Source organism: Emydura macquarii, unplaced genomic scaffold (genome assembly GCF_026122565.2).
Source record: "Emydura macquarii macquarii isolate MOO-44397 ecotype Brisbane River unplaced genomic scaffold, CSIRO-AGI_Emac_v2 contig_1644, whole genome shotgun sequence".
Lineage (NCBI taxonomy): Eukaryota > Metazoa > Chordata > Testudines > Chelidae > Emydura > Emydura macquarii.
This window is the reverse complement of record NW_027131781.1, coordinates 3,476,492-3,499,632: the sequence shown is the minus strand read 5'-3', so window position 1 is coordinate 3,499,632 and position 23,141 is coordinate 3,476,492. Positions and strand designations below refer to the sequence as shown.

General features: G+C 46.0%; 1 protein-coding gene across 1 annotated transcript; it reads left to right on the top strand.

Moving 5' to 3' along the window:
* The first annotated feature begins 457 nt into the window (after window positions 1-457).
* NOX5 (NADPH oxidase 5) lies at window positions 458-22,580 on the top strand. Its single transcript, XM_067556083.1, has 16 exons — window positions 458-577; window positions 1,049-1,199; window positions 3,830-4,040; window positions 5,482-5,716; window positions 7,824-7,977; window positions 9,598-9,773; window positions 10,919-11,101; window positions 11,917-12,049; window positions 13,086-13,232; window positions 15,978-15,990; window positions 16,576-16,603; window positions 18,086-18,210; window positions 19,087-19,159; window positions 20,609-20,708; window positions 21,533-21,699; window positions 22,214-22,580. The coding sequence occupies exons 1-16, from the start codon at window positions 458-460 to the stop codon at window positions 22,343-22,345; spliced, it is 2,148 nt and encodes a 715-aa protein (XP_067412184.1). The 3' UTR covers window positions 22,346-22,580.
* The last annotated feature ends 561 nt before the right edge of the window (window positions 22,581-23,141 follow it).

Genomic DNA, 23,141 nt, shown 5'->3' with positions numbered 1-23,141 from the left:
TTGTCCTGAAAGGAAAGCTGAAGAACACCTTCAAAAGATGCACCTGGGAACTTAAATTCATGACTTTGCTAGACACCAAAAATCATGGACTGAACAGAGACACTGGATTTATGGCTTATTACATCAATCTGTAACCCACTAATCCCACTTTTTTGCCCTATGACTGGAGAGTTGTTAACAGGCCACTTCACCTTGAATGGTGTCTTACAATAACGAATCTGTTCTACCTTGTATTAAGCTGTGGGACGCTGAGTACCTTTCACAAAACTGAAGAAGTGCTCTGTGTAACTTGAAAGCTTGTGTCTTTCAACAGCAGAAGTTGGTCCAGTAAAAGACATTATTACCTCACTCACCTTGTCTCCCTAAAATGCCTGATAAGGCATTTCTAAATCTGAGCAATTAATATCAAGTTGACAATGATTGTGCTTAACTATGCCTTTTTTGATTTCCTAGCACAATGAGTATAGAAGATGACACCAAATGGCTTGAGTGGGTAACCAAGCAGTTTGAAAGCATCGCTGGGGAAGATAAAGAAATTGACTTGGAAGAATTCAAAACTGCTCTGAAAGTGAAAGAGGCAAGTTCTTTTGATTTTGGGGGGAGTTTGGCTGAGGTGAGGCAGCTGTGTTTCTGTCTAGATAACCAGATGTGAACTCAGACTGTACAGGTATCGTTAGGGTTCATTCTTTTGTCAATAGTTAGTGCAAAACAATACTGGCAGATTAAAATGGATCTGATCTGTTATCCTATCTCAGCTAGAAAAGTGAAGCTTACAATATAGAATGGCAGGGCTAATGAAGAAGGGTTATAAAGAGAGTTATGATTATCACTGTATATTGTTAGCAGTGATGGAAACCACAGATGAAAGGCTAAATCTTTAAATCTTACTCTGTCGGTCTGGTTAGTTTTTCGTAAGGTTGCCCATCGCCATGATGTTCAGGCCTTACTGAACCAAAATTTCTATGGAGGTTAATGGAAGACTTCTGGACTGGGTTTATAAGGAGCGTCCCTCAACTATGGTTGAAAATATTTTTCCTCTTTTCGGTAGTCCTTCTTCGCTGAGAGATTTTTTGCATTGTTTGATTCCGACGGGAGTGGAACCATCAGTTTAGATGAGTTACTCAAAGCCTTGAGCCTTGTCATACATGGAGATGAAACAGACAAGCTAAGATTCCTCTTCCAAGTTTACGACGTAGATGGTAAGAATCTGAAGAATTTGCTTACCCCCAATGATATTCATGTGGATATCAATGCGGCTGTCCTCCGCGAGCATCAGAGTTAATCTGGAACGGCTTCAGCCTTCTTAAAGATGGATGGCGGGAACATGCCATTAGCATATATTTATACTAATTGTACAGCTCAGCTGAAGCCATTGTGTAACATTCTATCCTGCCAGCCTTGTCCTCGTCCAGCACAACATAGACGTCTCCTCCTAAATTAAAGAAATCTGCTTGGGAAGTACATCAGGCCTCAGTAATGGACGGATCTAAACCATTTATCAAGCTTAATACCGTGTCTTCCTTCTGTGATGAAGGGCTCAAAAATCCCCTTAAAAGACAGCAGTTAAACAAGCTCCAATTGTAAGTTCTCCCTTGGTATGTTCTTACCCTAGACACTGGAGAGGAACCAAACTGTGAGGGCTAGATTCACCAGGGGGACTTAGGCACCTCACTGACACTTCAGGCACCTAAGTCCAAAATTTAGATCATGGGAGCTACTGCTCAGCTGCTGCCTAGCCCCCTAGGAGTCTGTTTCCATTCATCCCCATGATGCCTCAGTCTCTGTCCTGGGACACATGCATGACTGCCTCAGTCCTGACACTCCCAGGAGGTGCCGCACTGAACTCACAACTTGGCTCCAATGGGATTCTTGAACTAGGCCTTCTTCCAGCTATCTCCTGTGTGGGGCCCGGTTGGGTCTGTGCTCAGAGACCCCATTAGAGCACATCTAGTGGATCGGACCCCACACAAAACACAGCCAGGGCAGGGGGCGCCCCACCCCTTTATCCAATAGTTGAGTGATCATATTTCCCAAAGGGAAAATAGGACACCGTATGGGGCTAGCTCAAGCCCTCCTCCCCCCCCAGGGGGCTGGCCCAAGCCACTCTCCCGAACCCTGTTCCCCCCCGTCCTCTCACTCAGGGCTGATGTGACTGCTGGTCTAAGCACTGCCTGCCCCCCACATGAGCCCTGCCTACCCCCCTGCACGGGGCTGGCATCACTGCTTGCTCCTTCCCCCCACACATGTTCCTTCACACCCCACTTTTTTGACAAAAGTGGGCATTTGCCAAAAAAGTAGTGCCGGCCAGAAAGGGCTTTAAAAAGTGACTGTCCTGGCCAAAACGGGATGTATGGTCATCCTACCCAATAGCCCAGTGGCTGCAGCACTCGCCAGGATGCAGGAGATCCAGGTGTGAAGCCTCACTGTGCTAGAGGTAGAGCATGGATTTGAACCCAGATCTGCCACCTCCCAGCTGAATGCCCTAACCACTGGATTATGGGGTGACTCCTCCCGGTCTCTTTTGTTGGAGCTGTTCCACTTGGTATAAATAATTAAATATGAATTGGGCCAGAGAGAGGGTGTGCCGACATCACCATCAGAGCTGCGACTGCAGCGTGCGCAGTCCGACCTGCTGCGTTGATCAGTAGCAGGGAAGCCGCGGCAGCACAAGTCCACGCAGGACCCTGGATACGTGTTCAGCTGGCTAGTCCTTGTTGCCATGGCACCGCTGTGATTGTTATTCAAGCGAGCTACATCAAAGCTAGCCTCGGTATGTCCATTGCTTCATTTGTGCCAGGGCTGAGCCCCGCCAAGCACCTCTGGGCTTGGCAGTTCAGAGCCCCGGCACCTCCAGGCCTGCCACGCCAGTTATGAAAGTAAAACAATTGCTTGAGCCCCGGCACCTCTTTCATTACAAATTGAGCACTGGTTATGTCTACACACGCTGCAGTCTCACCGCTGATTTCAGCACACACACACACACACACACAGAATCACTGATTGATTGATTGCACCACTGACTATTTTAATGATTTATCCACGGTATTTAAACACAGTCAGTGAAGAAGTAGTACAGTCAAAGGCAATAATAAGTATTTTGCTAACAGAAAAAAGAGCCATATTTGTCACAAATATTATTTATAGTGAATGGTTGGATCAAAACCACAGGGGCAGGTTTGAAGCTAGATATCTGACTCCAAAACGTATCTATCTTAACTTGAAATTTGCAAAGGGGTTTAGTTTTGAGGGTCATGCATTTTTATGTTTGTTTAGTTTTGAGGGTCATGAAATTCTGATGTGCGTGAAATGTTGTGTTTATCTACAGGCTAGGAAATGTGAAAACATCAGCAAAATAAACTTCCCAGTCCTGCCCTGGCAGTGTTTTCTGCTCTGAACTAATTGAGCTTAAAGCATTGGCCACAGAACAAGGAACCAAATCACTTTCCAAGCTAATTTGTCTTTGCCTTTTGCTGTCAGTTCAGCATGTCAGTGTGGATTTCATAATGGTGAACATTGTCAATCAAGATTGGAATTCACGCTCTCGAAATAGTTGTTTCACGTAGATCACTCACTAGTTCACCTGAATTCAATTTTTTTCTAATCTATCAACAATTAGCTGTTACCCTCTGGCACAATTTCCCAATGAAAATCCTGAGTGCAAGGAAGGAAGCTTGTTTCTGCATCAAAGGGGAAGATAAAATTAAAAACACCAACGGTTTTCATGAAGCGGTTCACTAGCTGTTGTATGTCCTTTTGTTGTCTCGGTAACATAGGAGCAAATCTGTTATTACTTTAATCTGTGTCATATGCAAATTCCTGTTCACTATAGGCAGTGGTTCCATTGACCCAGATGAACTGCGCACAGTCCTGAAATCATGTCTGAAGGAGAGTGCAATATCCTTGCCAGAGGAGAAACTGGATGACCTTACGCTGGCTCTTTTTGAGTCAGCTGACAAAGACAACAGTGGCTCCATCACTTTTGAGGAACTCCGGGAGGAATTAGAACGTTTTCCAGAGGTTATGGAAAACTTAACCATAAGGTAATGGCTTTGTCAGGCCCTTCTGGGTTCTTAATCAGTGCTGTGTATTAAAATGGCATTTTTCTTTGTTAGCACATTGCTGTTTCCCCATTTCACAGTCCTTCAATATCCTTATTTATGTTCACAGAGACCCAGGCATGGAGGGTGCTTTTTATTTTTTCCCTTTGTGATTAAGTGTCCCTCTTCCACAACCCTGCCAAATGCAGCCCTGTGTGGAGAGCAGGAGATCTGGGCTCTCTTCCAAAGCAAAGGGATGACTTTTGAGAAATAGCACACTTAACAGAAGCTGCATCCCTTCTGTCCACAGCGTGGCTGCTTGGACGTTGTCAAAGCAAGTCGTCGTCCATACTGTACTCCAGCTGCCCAGATTTGGTATGCTTAAGTCTCCTGCGGGCAGCTGTCAGCTAGTTGGGAGCGGACATGATTTGTGACACTCGCTTACAGATGAGCAGAGTGAGAAATCAGACACCAGTTTGTGCGCTGCTTCCGTGCTGGGCTAACCATCAGAACAGAACAATGATGTTTAAAAATGAAGGGCCCTACCCTGTAAGATCCTGAGATGCTGTGAGCATCTCCTGCTGAAATGAAGAGCACGACCTCACCTCAGAAAGGCTACTTGTTGTGTACTGTGACGTGCTCTTCCCGGAGTGTAAGAGGCAAGGCATGATGCTCACCATGTAAACCTTCAGAATGTGAAAGTGAGCAAAAATACCGTAGTTCTCTAGATACTACGCATCAAAACTGACTCCCCTCCCCATCTGTACAACTAAAGGCTCATCTAGGCATCATTCAGGATGTTTCTTCTTAGTGGAGATGCCTTCAGAATGTGAGAAGCCCTCTGGGAGAACTGTCACTCTTATTTTCAGAAGGCAAATCTCTGGACTCCACCCAAACAGCATTAACTTGGGGACGTTGACCCTTCTCCGGTATTGTGGAATGACTTAGGCACAGCATCTCCACCTATTCAGTTCCTCCTATTAGTGGCTTACAGCTGCCTTTGCGTTTTCTGTGCTTCACGAAGCTGGGATTTGAGAGTGCCTCCACCTGTCTGTTTATTGTATGCTCCCCCTTCCCACCTTTGTGGCTATTATGGCCCATGGGTCGGCGGGCCATGTGCCAGTAACTTCATCCAAATCCTCCACCGCCAGTCCTGATCATCAAGGAGTCAGTGGCGCACTGCATGAGCAGAGCAGCCCGGAGAACGTTCCAGTTGGTAAACCATGACCTTGGGCCAAATGCACCCAAAGTTGTTACCACTTTCACTGCTCAGTCCAGACATAGGGTCCCAGAGGTGTGATATTCCCAAAGTGGTGCAAAATGGCTGCAGTCTCTTTTCCCCCCAGCCCGTAGGAAGGCCAGCTCCAAAATATGGGGGCAGAGCCTTGGTGCCACTTGCTTTGTAACAAACCTCTTACCTTCCCGTTCCCTTCCTTTCCACCAGTGCCGCCAACTGGTTGAAGCCCCCAGCAGCTGAACAGAAGAGCCACACGCCGCGTTACTTAACCCCAGCGTACTGGCACAACAATAAGAGCAAACTTCTCTTCATCGGCGGCTACGTGGGCCTGAATACCCTCCTCTTCGCCTTGGCTGCTCTGCGGCACACGGCCCTCGGGGGCTGGGTCATGGTGGCGAAAGGCTGCGGGCAGTGCCTGAACTTCAACTGCACGTTCATTGCGGTGAGTCGTGCACCTCTCCTGGCAGACGGGGATGATCACACCTCCCTCCCAGCTCTGTTGGAGGGTTAATGAATTAGAGGTCGCAAGGGGCCGGGTGGGGCTTGCGTGGAAGGCGCTCTAGAAGAGTGAAGCATAGACTCGTAGGGTGGGAAGAGACCTTGAGAGGTCCTCAGGTCCAGCCCTCTATGCTGAGGCAGGACTGAGTAAACCTAGATCAGGCCTTGGCCAACCTGTTCTTAAAAACCTCCAGTGAAGGGGATTCCACAACCTGCCTTGGAAGCCTATTTCAGAGCTTAACTACTCTGAGAGTTAGAAAGTTTTTCCTAATATCGAACCTACATCTCCCTTGCTGCAGAGTAAGCTCATCATGTCTTGTCCTACCATCACTGGTCATGGAGAACAATTAATCACCATCCTTTTTATAACAGCCCTTAACATATCTGCAGACTGTTCTCAGGTTCTCCCTCAGACTTCTATTCTCAAGACTAAACATGCCCCGGTTTTTTTAACCTTTCCTCATAGATCAGGTTTTCCAAGCCTGGTTTTCTAAGCTTTTTATCATTTTTGTTGCTCCTCTGGATTCTCTCCAATTTGTCCACATCCTTCCTAATGTGTGGTTCCCAGAGTTGGATGCAGTACTCCAGTTAAGGCCTCACAAGGGCTGAGTAGAGTGGGCTGTTCCCTCCTGTGTCTTACATACAACACCCCTGTTAATACACCCCAGAACACTATTTGCCTTTTTTGCAGCTGTATCCCATTGTTGACTCATATTCAATTTGTGATTCACTCTAACGCCCAGATTCTTCCCAGCAGTGTCACCACCTAGCCAGTTATTCCCCATCAGCCCTCCTACACTCAGGAAATCGGATTTCTAAGGGAGGGCAGGGTTCTTGCTGTAATGCTTGCTTTTTCTATGGGAACATACGATTGCTTTGCTATGTTCTAAAAGGGAAGTGTTGACGACCATTAAGACAAGTACTTTGCCCTTGTCTTTACCGAATTTCATCCTGTTGAATTCAAACCAATTCTCCAATTTGTCATGGTCATTTGGAACTCTAATCCTGTCCTCCAAAGTGGTTGCAATCCCTCCCAGCTTGGAGTCCACCCTTTTTATAAGCATCCTCTCCACTCCATTATCTGAGTCATTAATGAAAATATTGAGTAGTCTCAGACCCAGGACTGACCCTGCGGGACTGCGCTCCTGCGACTTTTACAATACTTCCGCTGGAAGAATCATAAGGCATGTCCGAGTGGAGCTGGAGATGTCCTTTCCACTTTGGGGAGAGCCAGGCTCGCTCTGCTGGGGCTGGCGTGCTGAACACAGAGCCTTAGGTACATACTCAAGGCAGCTGCATAGGTGTCAGGATAGGCTAACTGGCCCAAGTCCGTACCTCGGGTTGCAGAGGGGATAGTACTCTGCCTGCTGGCCTTTCCTGCCGCCTGCACAGCTGTGGCCGTGCTGCTATTTTTAGCACGCTAGCTCAATCAAAGCTAGCACGGTATGTCTGCCCAAGCCGGCTCCTCTGTAGACATGCCCCTAGTTACCGTGGAACTCACTGGGCCACATTGCTCTTTGCAGTGGCAGGAAATGACACTTGTGGTCGTGTCACTTGCTGGGGAACATTTTAGAGAATCAGGCCATTTAGGTTAAAAATAAAAAGTTAATAACAAAAAGGAAGAAGTCTGTGAGCTCTGGGAGAGCAAGTCAAACCAGGACTGTTCTTGCCCAGAGCAGCCAGCACAAAGACTTCCCTCTGATCTTCTTTAGATTTTACTCAAAGGTAAAGAGGGGTAGGATGGCCCCATGGGAAGAGTACTGGGCCGGGACTCAGGAGAGCTGGTTTCAAGTCCTGACTGTGACCCTGCGCCAGTCTTTTTACCTCTCTGGGCCTTGGGTTCCCCCTCTGTAATGTCAGGGTAATGTTACTCACCCGTCTTAGCAAAGGGCTTTGAGATTAGTGTGCTGGGTGGCGTTAGGGGCTGAGACAAGGAGGTCAGACCAGATGATCTGGTGGTCTCTTCGGGCCTTAAACTCTATGACTGTCTCCTGATGGAAAAGGCTGTGTAACAGCCAGGTGTGACTACTACTGTCCTCTGGTTCTCAAAGGTGCTCATGCTGCGCCGTTGCCTGACATGGTTGCGAGCTACCTGGGTTGCGAAAGTTTTCCCACTGGATCAGAATGTCATCTTCCACCAGCTCGTGGGGTATGTGGTGGCGGCTCTCACAGTAGTTCACACGGGAGCACATGTGGTGAACTTTGGTGAGTAGTAAATCCTCTGCTTGCCAATACCCCCATGAAATCATTGCTATGGTTCTTTTATTTGCAACATGCTTTGCTCATGCAACCATTCTTCTAGTGTGCTTTGTAAATCTTAAGAGTGATCAAAAGAGGGAAAACCATCAGTTATTAAAATGGAAAATGCCAACCCCCCTTTAACTATAAATAATATCAACTGCTAAAAAATCAAGCATTCAAATCTACATTAAATACAGAATTGATTAAAGCAGCATATCCCAAAGTATGCAGAGCACACCCTGGGGGAAAAATGGGGGCATGAAGGACCTTCCAGCAGGATGCAGACAAACCTCTTCATTGTTCTCCAGGGTCTGAACTTTCATTTAAAAAAAAAAGTTGGTCTCTAGGTGTTATGGTTGCAAAGGAACCTTTCAAAATATGACCCAAGAATAACCAATGGAGCCGTGTTCTATCTGAATTAGAGAGAGCCTGAGACAATAACTCTGAGTGTAACTGACACAGTGACATCTGCCTGAATCTGCAGAGAGCCTAAAACAATAGCTCTGAGGTGTGATTTGCCGCATTCATTGTGGATACCAATAATAAATCCTCTTCAAATGTCAGCATTGTTAACTATTGAACTGCACATCAAAGGATGTAAGAAAAGAGGAAGAATTGTAAAGCTTGTTCTACAGTGGAGGGGGGTTCAAAGGACTAGCTGTGAGAGGGCATTGGAAGATGTATACATTTAACAAGAGCAGGCCTTTAATGAGATATGGTGAGACTGACAGGGCAAAATTGATTCCATATTCCTAAAAGGGGGTTAATTTTTAAAAGTTTGGGGACAAATGGATTTAAGGCAGGTGTCATTTGTGAGATCAGCTAAGCATTTTCCTTTCACTCTTCCATTGCTAATAATTGTGTTAGGTTTCAATTGAGGTAGGAGTGTATGTGAGACCAGAAGGGATTGGAGCTATATGTAATCCACTGGTTGATTGTGTGTTGTCCCCCTCTAGTGGCTTCTCCGGATATAAGGATAAGAGCTTTCTACTATTACCAGCTAATGGAGTTTCTCTTTAGCTCAAGTGCTCAAGGTCTTAGGTTCAGTCCCTGCTGAGAACCCATGTCTGGAGTGAGTTGTGGAATATGATCTTGCTTTAGGACAAATCATTCAGCAATCCTGACTTCATCTGATTTATTAGGGCACCCAGAGGTATTTGTGGGAGGTGGGGTGGTTTGTTTTTTGCATAAGCAATATATTTTATTAATAACGACAATGAAAGGAGAAATGATTACAGCTGGAATGCTGGCTCCAAGCCAAAGAAAACAGGTTTGATGCCATGGGGTCACAGAACCATGACTCAGTAAGGGAAGGTATTGCTTCATATTCCATTGCCCTGAGAGCTTTTTGGCCAGAAAAGGGTCAATGTGATTCCATTGGAGACCTTGGTACATGGTCCCTTGTTATCATCACACAGCATCTGAGGTGTGTGTGGCATTTTACAGACAAATGAATAGACCAGGGACTGCTGTTCCAAGTTTATGGTCAGATTGTAACTCCCAGGATCGCTTTGTTGATCCTGAACTTGTCCTGGGAAGTGCTAATGCCTTTGGCTCTATGGCCCCATGTTTCTCTGTGTTTAGTCATACTGAGCCAGAACCAGGATCACCCCCTGCTTTGGGAATATCTGTTCACCACACGGCCCGGGATTGGCTGGATTCACGGGAGCGCCTCACTCACTGGCATTGCACTGCAGCTCCTCATCTGCATGATGCTAGCATGTTCCAGCACCTTCGTCCGGAAGAGTGGCCATTTTGAGGTACTGAACCCTGCACCTGGGGTTTGGTTTTGCTTGTTCCCCCTTTGTTACGGTGCAGCATATACACTTCAGGTGCTCCCACACTGCATCCCATTACGACTTGCATGTTTTCTGCCAGGGTCATTTGCATGCATTTCTTTCCACAGCTATTCCAGTCGCAGCACAATGATAACATGTTAGTCCCTCTCCATGCGGCACTGCGTAAACTGGCAGCCAGTCTCGGAGGTTCATTTAATTGAATCCTATGCAGCCAAACTCCTGTGTAGAAAGACTACAGGAAAACCCCGCTCACAAGGGCTGGGGAGTGGGGAACAAAGCACTGTAATTGGTTAAAAAATAAAAGCCCAGCAGTTCAGACAAACTCAGGTAATTATGTCCCTCAGGAGGCCACTCTCATCCAGTGACATTTCTCCCACTGCATAGGGGGCAGGGGCAGTTAGTGCAGGGCTCCTTGTCTGCACAGCTACCCCACACAGATGGGTATTATGGCATTCAGTGCTTAAGGTGCCTGGCTCCCACTTGCTGTGCAGAATAACCAGATCTTCCGAGTGACCTGTCCCGACTCTCTTTCTGGGAAGCTCATCTCTTAACGGTACAGCCTCCAAGACCACAGAGGCATCGTGCCCTCTTTTCCATAGGCCTCAGTGATAACATGGCCCGTAGGCTTACCTGCCTGTTCAAGTGAAATGGAGGAATGTTAGCAACAGGGCAAATTCTGTTCTCAGTTACACCTGTGTAAATCCAGAGTAACTCCACTGATTTCAGGGACCTTTGGAGCTGGTTCTGACTTCACTTACTCTTGTGTTGGTCAGGAGTGGCAACACTGAAGTCGGCGGAGGTTCCTCCATGTTTACACCAGTGAAAGGGAGAGCTACATCTGGCTCCTTACTGCTAAGCATGACTGGTTTTTCATACCTGTCCACAGCCTCTGTTGGCTGGGCTGGAAAACTGAGCTGGTGTTTGTTGTAGCTGATGCCTGTAAATAAAATGAAAAGAAATGATGGAAAACTAGTGACGCTTTAACTGAACTGCAGTCATAGTCAGTCTATATCTTTCGCCACCACTGCATTCAATAGTCTCTGTTACTGTTTATCACTGATGACAGGCCAATATCGCCAGTGATCTGTTATTGTTGTGACCTGCAGGTCTTCTACTGGACTCATCTTTCCTACATCTCCATCTGGGCTTTGTTAGTCCTCCATGGTCCTCATTTCTGGAAATGGTTTGTAGTTCCTGGGTTGCTCTTCTCGCTGGAGAAGATAATTGGCCTTGCTGTATCACGCATGGGGGGGCTGCACATCGTGGAAGTCAACCTCCTCCCATCGAAGGTTTGTTCCTGAAGTAGAAATGGCAACATTCAAATAGGGAGGCAGGGCCTAGTAGATAAAGCCCTGGACTGGGACTCAGGCGATCGGGGTTTGATTCTTGTCTCTATTCTCCAGACCTTGGGTAAGCCTCAGTTTCCCCTTCTGTAGAAAGGGGATAATGACACTGACCCTCTTTGTAAAGTGATTTGAGATCTGCTGCTGCTAAGAGCTAGGGATTATTATTCTTTCATTTGGTGCAAGAGTGGTTCTTTAGGTAATGCCCTTGGCCATGTAACATATCTATTTTAAGTGTCTAAAGAGTAACCTCCTCCCTCCGCTTTTGGGTGACGGTTCCACAACCCAATGTGAAAAACACAACAAATGATACCAAATCAGAGTTAGTATTTGGCCAGCCAAGATGTTCTCTTGGGCTGTGTCTTGACTTGTCCGATAATGAAACGATCAGCAGAATGTGTGTTACATGCAATCTGCTGTCTGAGTCAATGGAATCTTTTCAGCAAACGTTGGCACAAAGGCCAGTGCTGGGCACCCATTCCCAGGGGCCTCTCTAGGGAAGCAGGGCTGGGAGCAGATAGAGGTCACGCTTGTGCAGTTGAGGGGGCCTGGCTGTGCCAGCAGAGAGGTAACTAGACAGCCATAGGCTGCAAAACATATCCACAGTTACTTGCATGCTCAAAACTGCAGGCACAAAATTGGAGGCTATTGTGCTTCAGAGAAGCTATGCCAGTGGAAGAGGCTTAGAGGAATGTACAGTCTACGGTGTTTTCTTGTGTGTAGAGGGATTCTCTATATCTCTGCTTTTAATTTCAATCAAGGTGACTCATCTTGTGATTAAGAGACCACAGTTTTTCCACTACAAGCCTGGTGACTACGTTTACCTGAATATCCCAGCGATCGCCAAGTACGAATGGCATCCTTTCACCATTAGCAGCGCTCCAGAACAAGAAGGTATGTGGGGAGGAAGGACACCAGAACAGCAGCATTTTGCCATTTAATCAGAGCGGTTACTTAAAAAAAAGTCTAGAAAGCAAAACTAAAAGAAACCATTTGTTATGATGCAGTGAAATTTTTGCAGGATATGGGCTGCATTTGAAGCAGTTGATTGAATATCCAAGAATCATTTAAATAGGTGCTCTAGCTTCAGCATGCTGAGAAGCAAGTGTGTGGGGTTTTTTTTTAAAAAAATCACCTGAGAAATGAAGCTCCCTGCCAGTCTGGTGGCTGGTTTCCTTGTGCTGAGCTGGGACTTGTTTTCCACCTCACCTTCCTCACCCAGCCGATGTGAGCTCCACCCTTCCATGCTCTGGAAGGAGAAGCAGCTGGGCGTTTTGTGCATCCCCAGGTCCTAACTCACAGCTGCCACCTCTGAGCCTCACTTCACCTTTTCCTGCTGGAAGGTAACATTTCCATCTCCCCTGCAGATCTGCTCTTCCTCCTTGTGTGGGATCATGGAACATGTTGAGCAAAAACGAAGGAGAGAAAAACTGTCTCCTCCAAACCACTTATTTCCCTGCAATTATAGAAAAACTGCTGTGTATTTCTGGGCTCAAAAGGGGGCTGATTAGCTTGCGGGTAATGTGTATCATCTGATGTAGGGATCCTGTAATGTAGCTGACATATTGGATGTTAAACTCCAGATTAACCTAATTGAAATGGCCAGAACATCTCTTCGGTTAGCTTTCCTTAGCAATCCTTATTACTCCCTTTGATGTTGTTTAAAGCTTGCAGTCCAGCCTTACTTCAAATGTTGGGCCAAAATCTGTTCTCCACGAAGTCCAGGGTAACCAGACTGGACTTTATAGAAATTCCTCTAGATTTTTGCTGGTGTAGCTGAGACCAGAACTTGGCCTGTTGATTTTAAAAAATATATCATTCTGCTTCTTGCCTGTACAAAGTTTCAATCCAACTGCATGATTCCCCTTATCAGAATATTCATATAGGGCTCCTTCTTCTTCTTTCACCGTAGTCTGCCTTCATTTCACAGATACCATCTGGCTGCATATACGATCACTAGGACAATGGACCAACAGACTCTATGAATATTTCAGGTGGCCTGAACCATTCATCCATAAGCCTGTACAACTGACTAGAAATCTAAGAAAGCAGAGATATCACAAATGGACCCAGGTGTGTAATGGATGTACTTCTATTTTCATGAATGACTTTTTTACAGTTTAAAATAGGAGCGTATTTAGTTTGCTTTTCTGTGAAACGTGTTAGGATATCCTAGTGCCTGCTCCTGTCAGTGGGCAGTGTCAGGTATGGGGAGAGGAACCTAGTCTGTATTTATCCCCGCACATTGCCCTGTGCAGAGGCTGTTCATTTCTTCATGCTGAGGACACCAGAAAAAGTAAGACTGTTCTGTTACTACAAGGAACCTAAAAGTTTGTTGCTTGTGGAATCAGAAATATTTGTGTTTCTCAGGCTGATATTCTGGTATCAGACATGTAGAGGGCTCTGCTGGCTCATTGAAACACACCAGAGAGTTCAGTATCTGATGCTTCACTTGGACAGTCACCACTAAATTTTGGATAGGAATTCTGTGTCTTCCTGTAGAGTTAGTCCAGCTTCCTATTGCTTAGACAGTATGTGTGCTGTGTGTAGCTGTGATCTGGGTTTGTGTGTACATGAAAGACATCTGCAGCGAGGGACAGGCTGAGGAGCACTTCAGGGCTGAGGTTGCTGTGCTCTCTCATGGGGATTCTATATCTATTCTTTATGTGTTTGCTGATTTTATTTTAATCTAAAATAAAAACCATCGAGCTGGAAAGTGAATGATGTGCTTTTGGTGATTGGAAAGCAGTACTGAAACCTGAAACAAACAGACCAGTCCATTATCTGAAAGGCCTAATAATAATAATCCCTAGCTCTTATCCAGTGCTTTTCATCAGGAGATATCACAGTGCATTACAAAGGAGGGCAGCATCATTTCCTCCATTTTACCAAAAAGGAAACTCAGGCACAGAGGGGTGAAGTGACTTGCCGAAGATCACCCAGCAAGCCAGTGGCAGAGCGGGGCATAGAGCCCCGGTCTCCAGCATCCCAATCCAGTGCTCTAGCTAGGCAACACCCCCCCTCCTAGAAAAAATAAAACAGACCCTAGGCTGGTGCAAATCTGCAGAGCTCCATTGACTTGAATGGAGCTATGCCAATTTACATGAGCTGACGATCTGGTCACTGCTGTCCAATCCTCACAATATTCTGCTGCCCACATGAGATCAGATTTGTGCATGTCAGAAAAGCAGGAAACTCTGTGTCCTGGATACCGTCCCCTATAATATGGGTAGCGAGAAATAAGGTCAGAAGGCCCAACAATTTCACGTCTAGTTACACATGACCCAACAATTTTTTTAACCCTCATTAGAGTCGTGTTTTGCTCTGGGGTCTAAGCAGAGAAGCCCTGGATGGATCCAACAGCTCCTGTCAATAAACAGAAGAAAGTTTCAGCTATCCAGATGACACAGCTCACAGTTTTTTCTCTGAATTTGGCTTTAGGAACATCTTTTCCATTCATCTGGTTCAGATGGGTCAGTAGCCACTAATAAGGATGGAACAATTGAACTGACATCTTACAAACCCACCAGGTATCCTGGCTTTGAATCAGACATCGCCATCGCCAGAAGGGATGAGGAAGAGAGCCTGCCACCCAGAGAAGTAAAGGCCCTCCATTTGTTGGCTAGACAACTTATCATTGATTATATGAATCCACAGCTACTGGGGTCTGGCAGCTCTGCATCAGCCCCATTTGGGCTGGGTCTGGATAGCACGAATAGAGGTAGAGGAGTGAGAGGAGAGGACCTTGTTAGATGCTGGCCGTGTGGGGACCTGTGTTCAGGAATCACTAGGACTGATCAAAACCTGTCCACCAAGCTTGTGTTTTGACAGAAAATTGGGTTTTTGACTTAAAAGTTTTGCTAAAAGTGTCTGTTTTGGTGGAAAATTTTTACTTTTCATTGAAAAACTGGACAGCCAAAAAAACCAAAATGTTTTTGGTTTTTGGCCACAAAAAGTAAAACGGTCGATGCGGAATTGCCTCTTGGAGAGTTATAATTTGGGTGTGCCGTATCCCCATTCTCCACTCTGGGCTGGGCATCTACCATGATGCACCATGGCAGGGACTGTCATGCATGTGGTGGCTCAGCAAGAGGGGAACCATGGTGCATCCTGGGTGATGTAGTCCAAGTTGTACTGAGTGGTAGGTAAGGCTCCAATCCTGCAACCCCACACATTTAATTTTAAGCAACTGACTTGTCCCATTGACTTCAGTGGGACTATTTATGTGTTTACCGTTAAAGCAATGCATAAACATAATCTGGATTAAGGCCCGAATCATGATAATCTCTGACGGGTGTACACATACAATTCCCACTGACATTCACCTTTCATCCTTGACAGAGAAAATACACAGGCATACACTGGATGATTTCTGTGCTTTTTATCAGTGTTGCTGCTGATTTGTATCATTTGGAAAGTGGCACGTAAGAAAATGATACTCTGTGGCGTAATAATAAATTTCTTATTGTGAATTTTAGAAAAGCTTCCACTACAAAGCTAAAATGTGTAATAATACAGTAGTCACTAGTGGACCAGTTCAGACAGACAAGGAATAGAAATGAAGTTCTTTTAAAATCAGCAAAGGTTCACACTCTCTCTTTTTAAAGGGGGGGGGAAGCAAAATTAGATATAAATCATACTAATGTTAGGAAGTTTGAGAACCACGTTTACTGGCTTTTATCATCTGATATGAAAAGCTCTCAGGATATTGATTCTGTCACAGCTGAAGGAGTAGTCATTACTGATAAAGAATTTATATGCACCATTTCTAATGAGTTTCTCTCCCTGTTGCTGTTGAACTATTATCTTTTCTCTCCGTTAGCAGAGATCCTCCTGCCATTGTTAATGTGATCAAAATTCTTGTAAATCTTTTATTCACTCCCATGCCCTACTAATGCATGATTTGTGGGAATTTGAATAATTGCATATTTAAATCAACCTTTGATTCAATTACAATCTGGATAATTTACACAGACATCTAGGGTGAGATTTAATGCCTTTGAAAATCTTCCCCCTAAACTAATGGGACTTCCCCTTTTGGATACTGCTAACTTCTATTAATGTGGGGTGTAAATGCAAAGACTTTTACTTTACATTCCCCTCTCTGAAGAATGGTCATACGGCCACCCAACTTTGGTTCTAGCAGCACCACATAGTTTTATTGCTGAAATAATACTGTGTTTGACGTGTTTCTGGTGTATCACTTGCAATGAATAGGCCAGGCATGATATAATGAAAATGAATGTCTCCACCCATTTGGAAAAACTGGAAAGAAGTAGATAAGTATTACCAGGAGATCTACAGGAGCATCAGAGTAAGGACTTTAATCCTCAAAATGGAATACATTCTGAGAATGAGGTCATCTACTTGACGCTTGGTAACGTGGCTTTCTTTACATAACAGGTTCCTGCCAAACTGAGTGAGAATCACAGAGTTTGTAATATCAAGGTAAGATTCTCCTTTGCATGGCTGGTTAAAGCACCTAGCATGCAGCTGGCTCTTTGCAAATAGATCCCAGAGTTAGTTGCAGGATCATAAACACATAGACTTTAAGGTCAGAAGGGACCATCATGATCATCTAGTCTGACCTCCTGCACATTGCAGGCCACAGAACCTCATCCACCCACCCCTGTAATAGACCCCTAACCTCTGGCTAAGTTACTGACGTCCTCAAATAATAATTTAAAGACTTCAAATTACAGAGAAGCCACCATTTATACTAGTTTAAACCTGCAAGTGACTGGTGCCCCATGCTGCAGAGGAAGATGAAAAATATCCAGGGTCTCTGCCAATCTGCCCTGGGGAAAAATTCTTACTAATCCCAAATATGGCCATCAGTTAGACCCTGAGCATGTGGGCAAGGCCATCCAGCCAGACAGGGCAGTAGGACCATGGCCTGTAAATCCTTTCTGTTGTAGGTAGTCCTTACATGCACAAGGAGTGCCACTCCGGAGCTAAAGTAAGTCTCATCTCCTGAGGTTCCCCTCCTCGCTCATCTGACTCTGGGCCCTGTATGACAGACCCTACACACTCACCCTTCCTACCAAAGACAATGAGAGTTTGGGGTGTGACTGAGCCCCATAGACTAGAAATTGGCCCATGCCGGCTTACTCTCCTGACCCTGCTTCTGTAGCAGACAGAGAAAGCGTACCTGTTTCTTGCTGAACAGCCAACATTAACAATGGCTTTGAAATATCTGAGTTGATCGTTTTCTCCCTGAATTTTTGAGCAGCTGGAGAGCGCACCAGAAAGCTTCTTGTGTCCATCTTTTCTGCAAGCGGTGCTGAGCGGAAGCTACATTACATCTCACAGTCATGCTCTGTTAGCACGTGTTATACAGCCAGACCTGACGCAGCCTAAACCGCCCTGCTGGGAATAAGAGAAACAATTCAAACCATAAAAATATTTTCAGAAAAACATCCTGGGCCAGTTTTCCAGCAGTTGTAAATCAACAAAGCTCCACTGGCGTCCATGGAGTTAAAATGATGGACATAAGCTGAGAACCTGACTAACCCAACTTAAACTAAGATGCAGCATGAAGGCCAGCATTTTCAGAAGAGCTTAGCACCCACAGGCCAGACTTCCAAAACACATTACAGCTCTCCTCTAGGCCCCCAAATAAATGGCCAGATTCTTGAGACCATGTCTGCTGCTGAGCACTTGCTTTGTGGGTCATAGGGTCATCTACTTCCATTAAAGATGGAGACGCGCAATTAAAATGCTGGTCTTCAATTCCTTGCATGCATGAATCTCCTGTTGAGCTCCCGGGGCATTCTGGCTGTGCAGAGAATGCAGGGGATCTAGGCCATATTAACCGTCCCCTTGCCAGTGCAGGGTTATTTTAGATACAAAATATTGAAAAGCGTGTCTGTGAAACTGAAGCAAATGTCCCTTGTGTGGCTCCAAATTTCAGCCTTTCTTCTGTCTTAGTGCTATATTGACGGCCCCTATGGGACACCGACGCGAAGGATCTTCACCTCGGAACATGCTGTGCTGATAGGGGCTGGAATCGGCATTACTCCCTTTGCCTCTATCTTGCAAAGCATCATGTACAGGTTGGTGTTGTACCTTTTTAAGTAGAATCAATCCTGACCCACTCCAGCAGAGACTCCTTCCATTGCCAAATAAAAGCCACACAATGGATTCAAGATTCATACTCTGTTACATTCAGGGTCAGTTCTTTTCTGTCTTCTCTAGACCTCATCGCCATGTTAACTGGGCAATGGACTGGGGCTCCGTTCTGCCGCTGGCCTGCTAGGTGACTTTTTGCAAGTCACCGCTGCCTGTGTGCCTCAGTGTCCCCATCTGTAAAATGAGGATAATGATCCTGCTATCCTTTGGAAAGCGCTTTGAGATCTGTGGATGAAAAATGCTATGCAAGAGTTAAGTATTCTTAGCTGAGGTATTTACTATTATTGAATGGATTTTAATCTCACAACAGCCCTGCTGAGGTAGAGAGCTGCTATTATCTCCATTTTACAGATGGGAACTGAGGCACAGGATATATAATGTGACTCGCCCAAGGTCACACACACAGTTTGTGGCTGAGCCACTCCAGTGATCTCTCCACTAGACCATCCTTTCTCCCTGACATTAAGGGCTTCATCCTTACAGGGGGGTGAGAAAAGATGCTTCTAAAACCAAATTCATCCTTCCAAACTGACGGACACGACGCTGAAGATTGACAGCTAAACAGAAAGTTTACAAAGAAGCTGGATGAGGGTATTTTCTAGAGCTGGTCAAAAAAGGGGAACACTTGAAAAAAAAATGAACTTGAAATTTTGAATTTTGGAAAAGCGTGGCCCAGCTTTAATGACTTTCTAATGAGAGGGAGACGTTAGTTTTCACTGCTGAGAGCAGGTGGGAAAGGTACTAAAGAACTGATGTGATAGTGCTTGTTACCACCTATGGGTTGTGTTGCATTCTTCTAGGCATCGCATGAGAAAGCAAAACTATCCAAGCTGGTGTGAGAGCCTCAAGGATGATGAAATGAAACTCAGGAAGGTGAGCTTGTACTTATAAGGGTAACGCCAAGCATCCCATTGACGATCTGACTGCTAAAAGCAATGTGGTCGTAAATATTTTCAGAAAATCCTGTGAGCTGCTCTGTGCAGTGGGGTCTTGGGCAGAGTAACTTACAGGATCAGGGCCCAACTTTGTGTTGTATGTAGAGCCCTGCATATCTGTGGATATCTGCTTCATATCCGTGGATATCCATGGACCATTTTTGCAGATTGCAGATGGATGCAGACCCAAATTTTATATCTAGAGCTCTGCAAATCTGCAGATATCTGCTTTATATCTGCAGACCATTTTTGCATATTGGACATGGATACAAATTTTGTATCCATGCAGGGCTCTAGTTGTTCAAGGGTCTGATGTCTTACCAACTTCTAACTACTGCACAAACTTTTAAAATGCAAAAATAGCTACATTCTGCTGGGGAAACTGTATCTCAGACTGAGAGTTATAATGCTCCATTTAAGTCAAGAGGTGCTAATGTACCTTTGGAAGCACTGCAGTTGATTATAATAGGGATGCTGACAGACTCATAATTAAACCATTGGCACCTATGTCATAAATGTAACAATAATGTCCGATCCAGTTGTTTTTAGGAATTTGGGTTCTTTGTTCATTCACCTCTGCCAAGAGGTCTCTAGGCCGTTGTCCTCCACGCAGAGACAGCCTTACTAAATAATAATTGCAGAAACACCACTCCCTGAGAGCTATATTCACGGCTCACAAACAGAGACATTAGATACAAATATAAAGTACTCCTTCTGGAAGGTTACCATGAAACATTACTTTATTTCTTAGAATCCAGAATCTTAATACATGAGAACCTAAAAACAGAGGGAGACAAAGCAGGCTGCTCCCTAAGACAGCGAGGACAACTCACCCCACCTTGCTCTAGGCTGGTTCTTTGCAGACTGACTGCTGCCCCCAGATTGCATGCTTCCCTACAGAGCCCCCTTGCCTGCAGGCAGCACCAGGAAAACCCCTGAAAATTAAAAGTGAGAGTTTATCATTTTAATCCAGTTCTGAATACACCAATTCCCCTGGCAATGGGTCCGACCTCAGCTGGCATAAGTTGGTATAGCCCCATTAGAGTAAGTGACGCTACATTGATTTGCTGTGGCCGAGCTGACCCAGGCTGTGGGACTCCCAAGCTGTGTGCTAATCATCCCTGCTCCTTCCCCAGATCCCCTCGGGATAAACAGGGTATAAAGGCCCAGCCAGAGACAGAGTTAGAACCTTGCTCCGTTCCAATCCTTTCTGTCCCTGGTCTGTTGTGACCACGAGCCCACGGGGACTGGACCATGTTGGTTTGCCAGTCTGCAAAGACCTGTGCGGGGGGCTCTAAAAGGAACAAACGCCAATGATTCGACTGATTCGTAGTTTGCGATGAAACTGCATGGCTAACAAGCACCAAAGCAAAGATCGTGCTTTCAGGTCGACTTCATCTGGATCAACCGAGACCAGAAATCCTTTGAGTGGTTTGTCAGCCTGCTGACTCAGCTGGAAGTGGACCAGGCTGATGAGGAACCGGAAGGTGAGTGGAAGCCAGGCAGCTCTGCTAGTGAATCTCCTCCCCCCACTGACTACTATTGACCTCTGCCTTCTCGACATGCGCCCAGTCGAATGCAAGTGTCTCCAGCAAGACACCAGGACGCTGTGCTGTCCCTAGAATGATGTGACGGGCTCGTGGCCTGTTTGCAAATATAGGAAAAGAGGCAGCCGGGGCGGAGGGGCTACACTTCAATCAGTGTCCCAATCCTGGCTGCATCAAAGCTCACGGAGGCTACGCTCCACAGGCTCTCTGCAGGTCCTTTGAAGTGGGGCACTCCTGGACCAGGCTTCAGCAGGGCCCATGGTACCCCTGATCTGACTGCTGCCACCGCGCTCCTTCCCCTGCTTGGACTGCGCTGCTCCTGACAGGCATGCCGTGTGCGTATGGTTGGGTGGGAACCTACGGCTGTCCCCAATAACCCTGCTTTGCTACTTCGTATGACCAGCTGCTGCTGCTGTTTGGATAACATGTTCCTACCACAGGCAGTCAACACTTCCAGAGGCAGAGCCTTCTCTGCAAGAGCGACACGAGGAAGATACCATTGGGGGCTGTGGGTTGGTGGGAGACTCTCCTACCTAGAGAACGGGGCCTAGAACATCGGGCTGGTGTATAGACCAAAAAGAGAGCCTGTCTGGTTGAAGTGACATGTTGTTCTGCCTATTTTCCCAGGGACAGGTGTTTTCCCAGCTGAGGTTTGGTAGGTTTTGCTGGCCATGTGTTTTGACCTGCCGTGGCTGGTAATTCTACACTAATCAACTGAACTGCAGATGCTCTGCTGTTGCTTTGCTTTTCTCTTAACTGTACAGGTCGTTTTCTAGAGATGCACATGTACATGACTTCAGCTCTTAATAAGAACGACATGAAGGCTATTGGTCTGCAGATGGCTTTAGACTTGCTGGCTAAAAAGGAAAAGAAAGACTCGATCACAGGACTCCAGACCAGAACCCAACCAGGCCGCCCTGACTGGAGCAAGGTAATGGTCCATGAAACCAAATGAACAAACTGCTTCTGCGCGAGCACCCACCACAGGAGTAACACCAGTGTAGTCAGTGGGGTGTATTTATTTGCAGTGGTGTCAGTGAGGTCAGTCGGGTATTCCAGGCCCATTTTCTACCTCCTCCACCAGGAAGTCCCTGGTTGTCAATGAGAGCTTTGCTTGAGTAGGGAATTCTAAATGATGCCCGAGGAGTGACAGCTCTTGATGAAGTGGGAACTCTATGGGAGTGCTTTGATGGCCACCCAAGTTTCATGACTACTGGCTATGTTACATCATCACGTTATCCATGCCCAGGAAACAACCAGCCCTCCATAGCAATTGTTAACGGCCACCCATAAAAAGATCATTCTATACGGTGCTGTGTGCTACCTGGCTTTGCTTTGTGGTGGAAGGGAGCTAGCAAACCAAGGGCATTTAATGGCATTCACATGAGATGTAAAAACAGACCTTACCTTGTTCCTTTCTTCGCTCTGCTTTTGTTTCGTGTCAGGTGTTTCAAAAGATGTCAGAGGAAAATAAAGGGAAAGTCCAAGTCTTCTTCTGCGGGTCTCCAGCTCTTGCTAAGGTAGTCAAGGCTCACTGCGAACAGTTCAACTTCAGGTTTTTCAAAGAAAACTTTTAACCAACTCTTTCCATCCATCGCTGCCTTTTCCATAGCTCGGAGAGCTGTGTTTAGAATCCTCTTCCTGTAAGTGGTTTAAGATATATATATGTGTGTTTGCTTCTGTAATTGCTGGTGCATGCATCATACTTACAAGAGGGCTCTCTTTACCTTCCTCTCTGGATGTACATGGGGAAGTGTCTTGTGCTTGCATAAAGCATGGTCTAAAAACACTCCATAAATAAAGCGTGCTTATGGTCAGCTGAACCTGGTGTCTAGCACCTCCAGCTTGGTGTGCAACTGGGTTAGAACACCCCATCATTAAGGATAAAGGTCCCGTTTTGGGGAGGAAATGTGGACATTTTAAGGGAAGTTCTAGCAGCTTACAGCCCCTTGAAGGCTACGGACCGACCTCCATAAAGGACTAGGGAGATAGGAGTTGCCCGGTTCTCCATCTCATCTGGTATCCCACCTCAGGCAGTGGTCAGTGCCAGATGCTTCAGAGGAAGGTGCAAGAAACCTCCTGAGGGGGCAATTATGAAGTAACCTGCCCACAGAGTAAGTTTCTTCCTGACCCCCGTGAATTCGAAGTTAGGCTGTGCCCTGATGCTTGAGCATTGGGTCACTTCCAGACTGGTACCTGAAGGTTCTTCTTCGAGTGATTGCTCATGTCCATTCCACTATAGGTGTGTGCACGCCTCCGTGCATGGCTACCGGAACTTTTTTCCCCTTAGCAGATCCCATAGGGCCGGCTCTGATGCCCCCTGGAGTCCTGTGCACATGCCGCGGTATATGAGGCACTGCCGGCCCTACGCCC

Coding starts and splice junctions, on each gene's coding strand:
- NOX5 (XM_067556083.1), top strand. CDS start 458: ATGAGTATAGAAGATGACACCAAATGGCTTGAGTGGGTAACCAAGCAG. Junction 12,050..13,085: donor CAGCGCTCCAGAACAAGAAG/GTATGTGGGGAG, acceptor TTCATTTCACAG/ATACCATCTGGCTGCATATA. Junction 20,709..21,532: donor GGCTGATGAGGAACCGGAAG/GTGAGTGGAAGC, acceptor TTAACTGTACAG/GTCGTTTTCTAGAGATGCAC.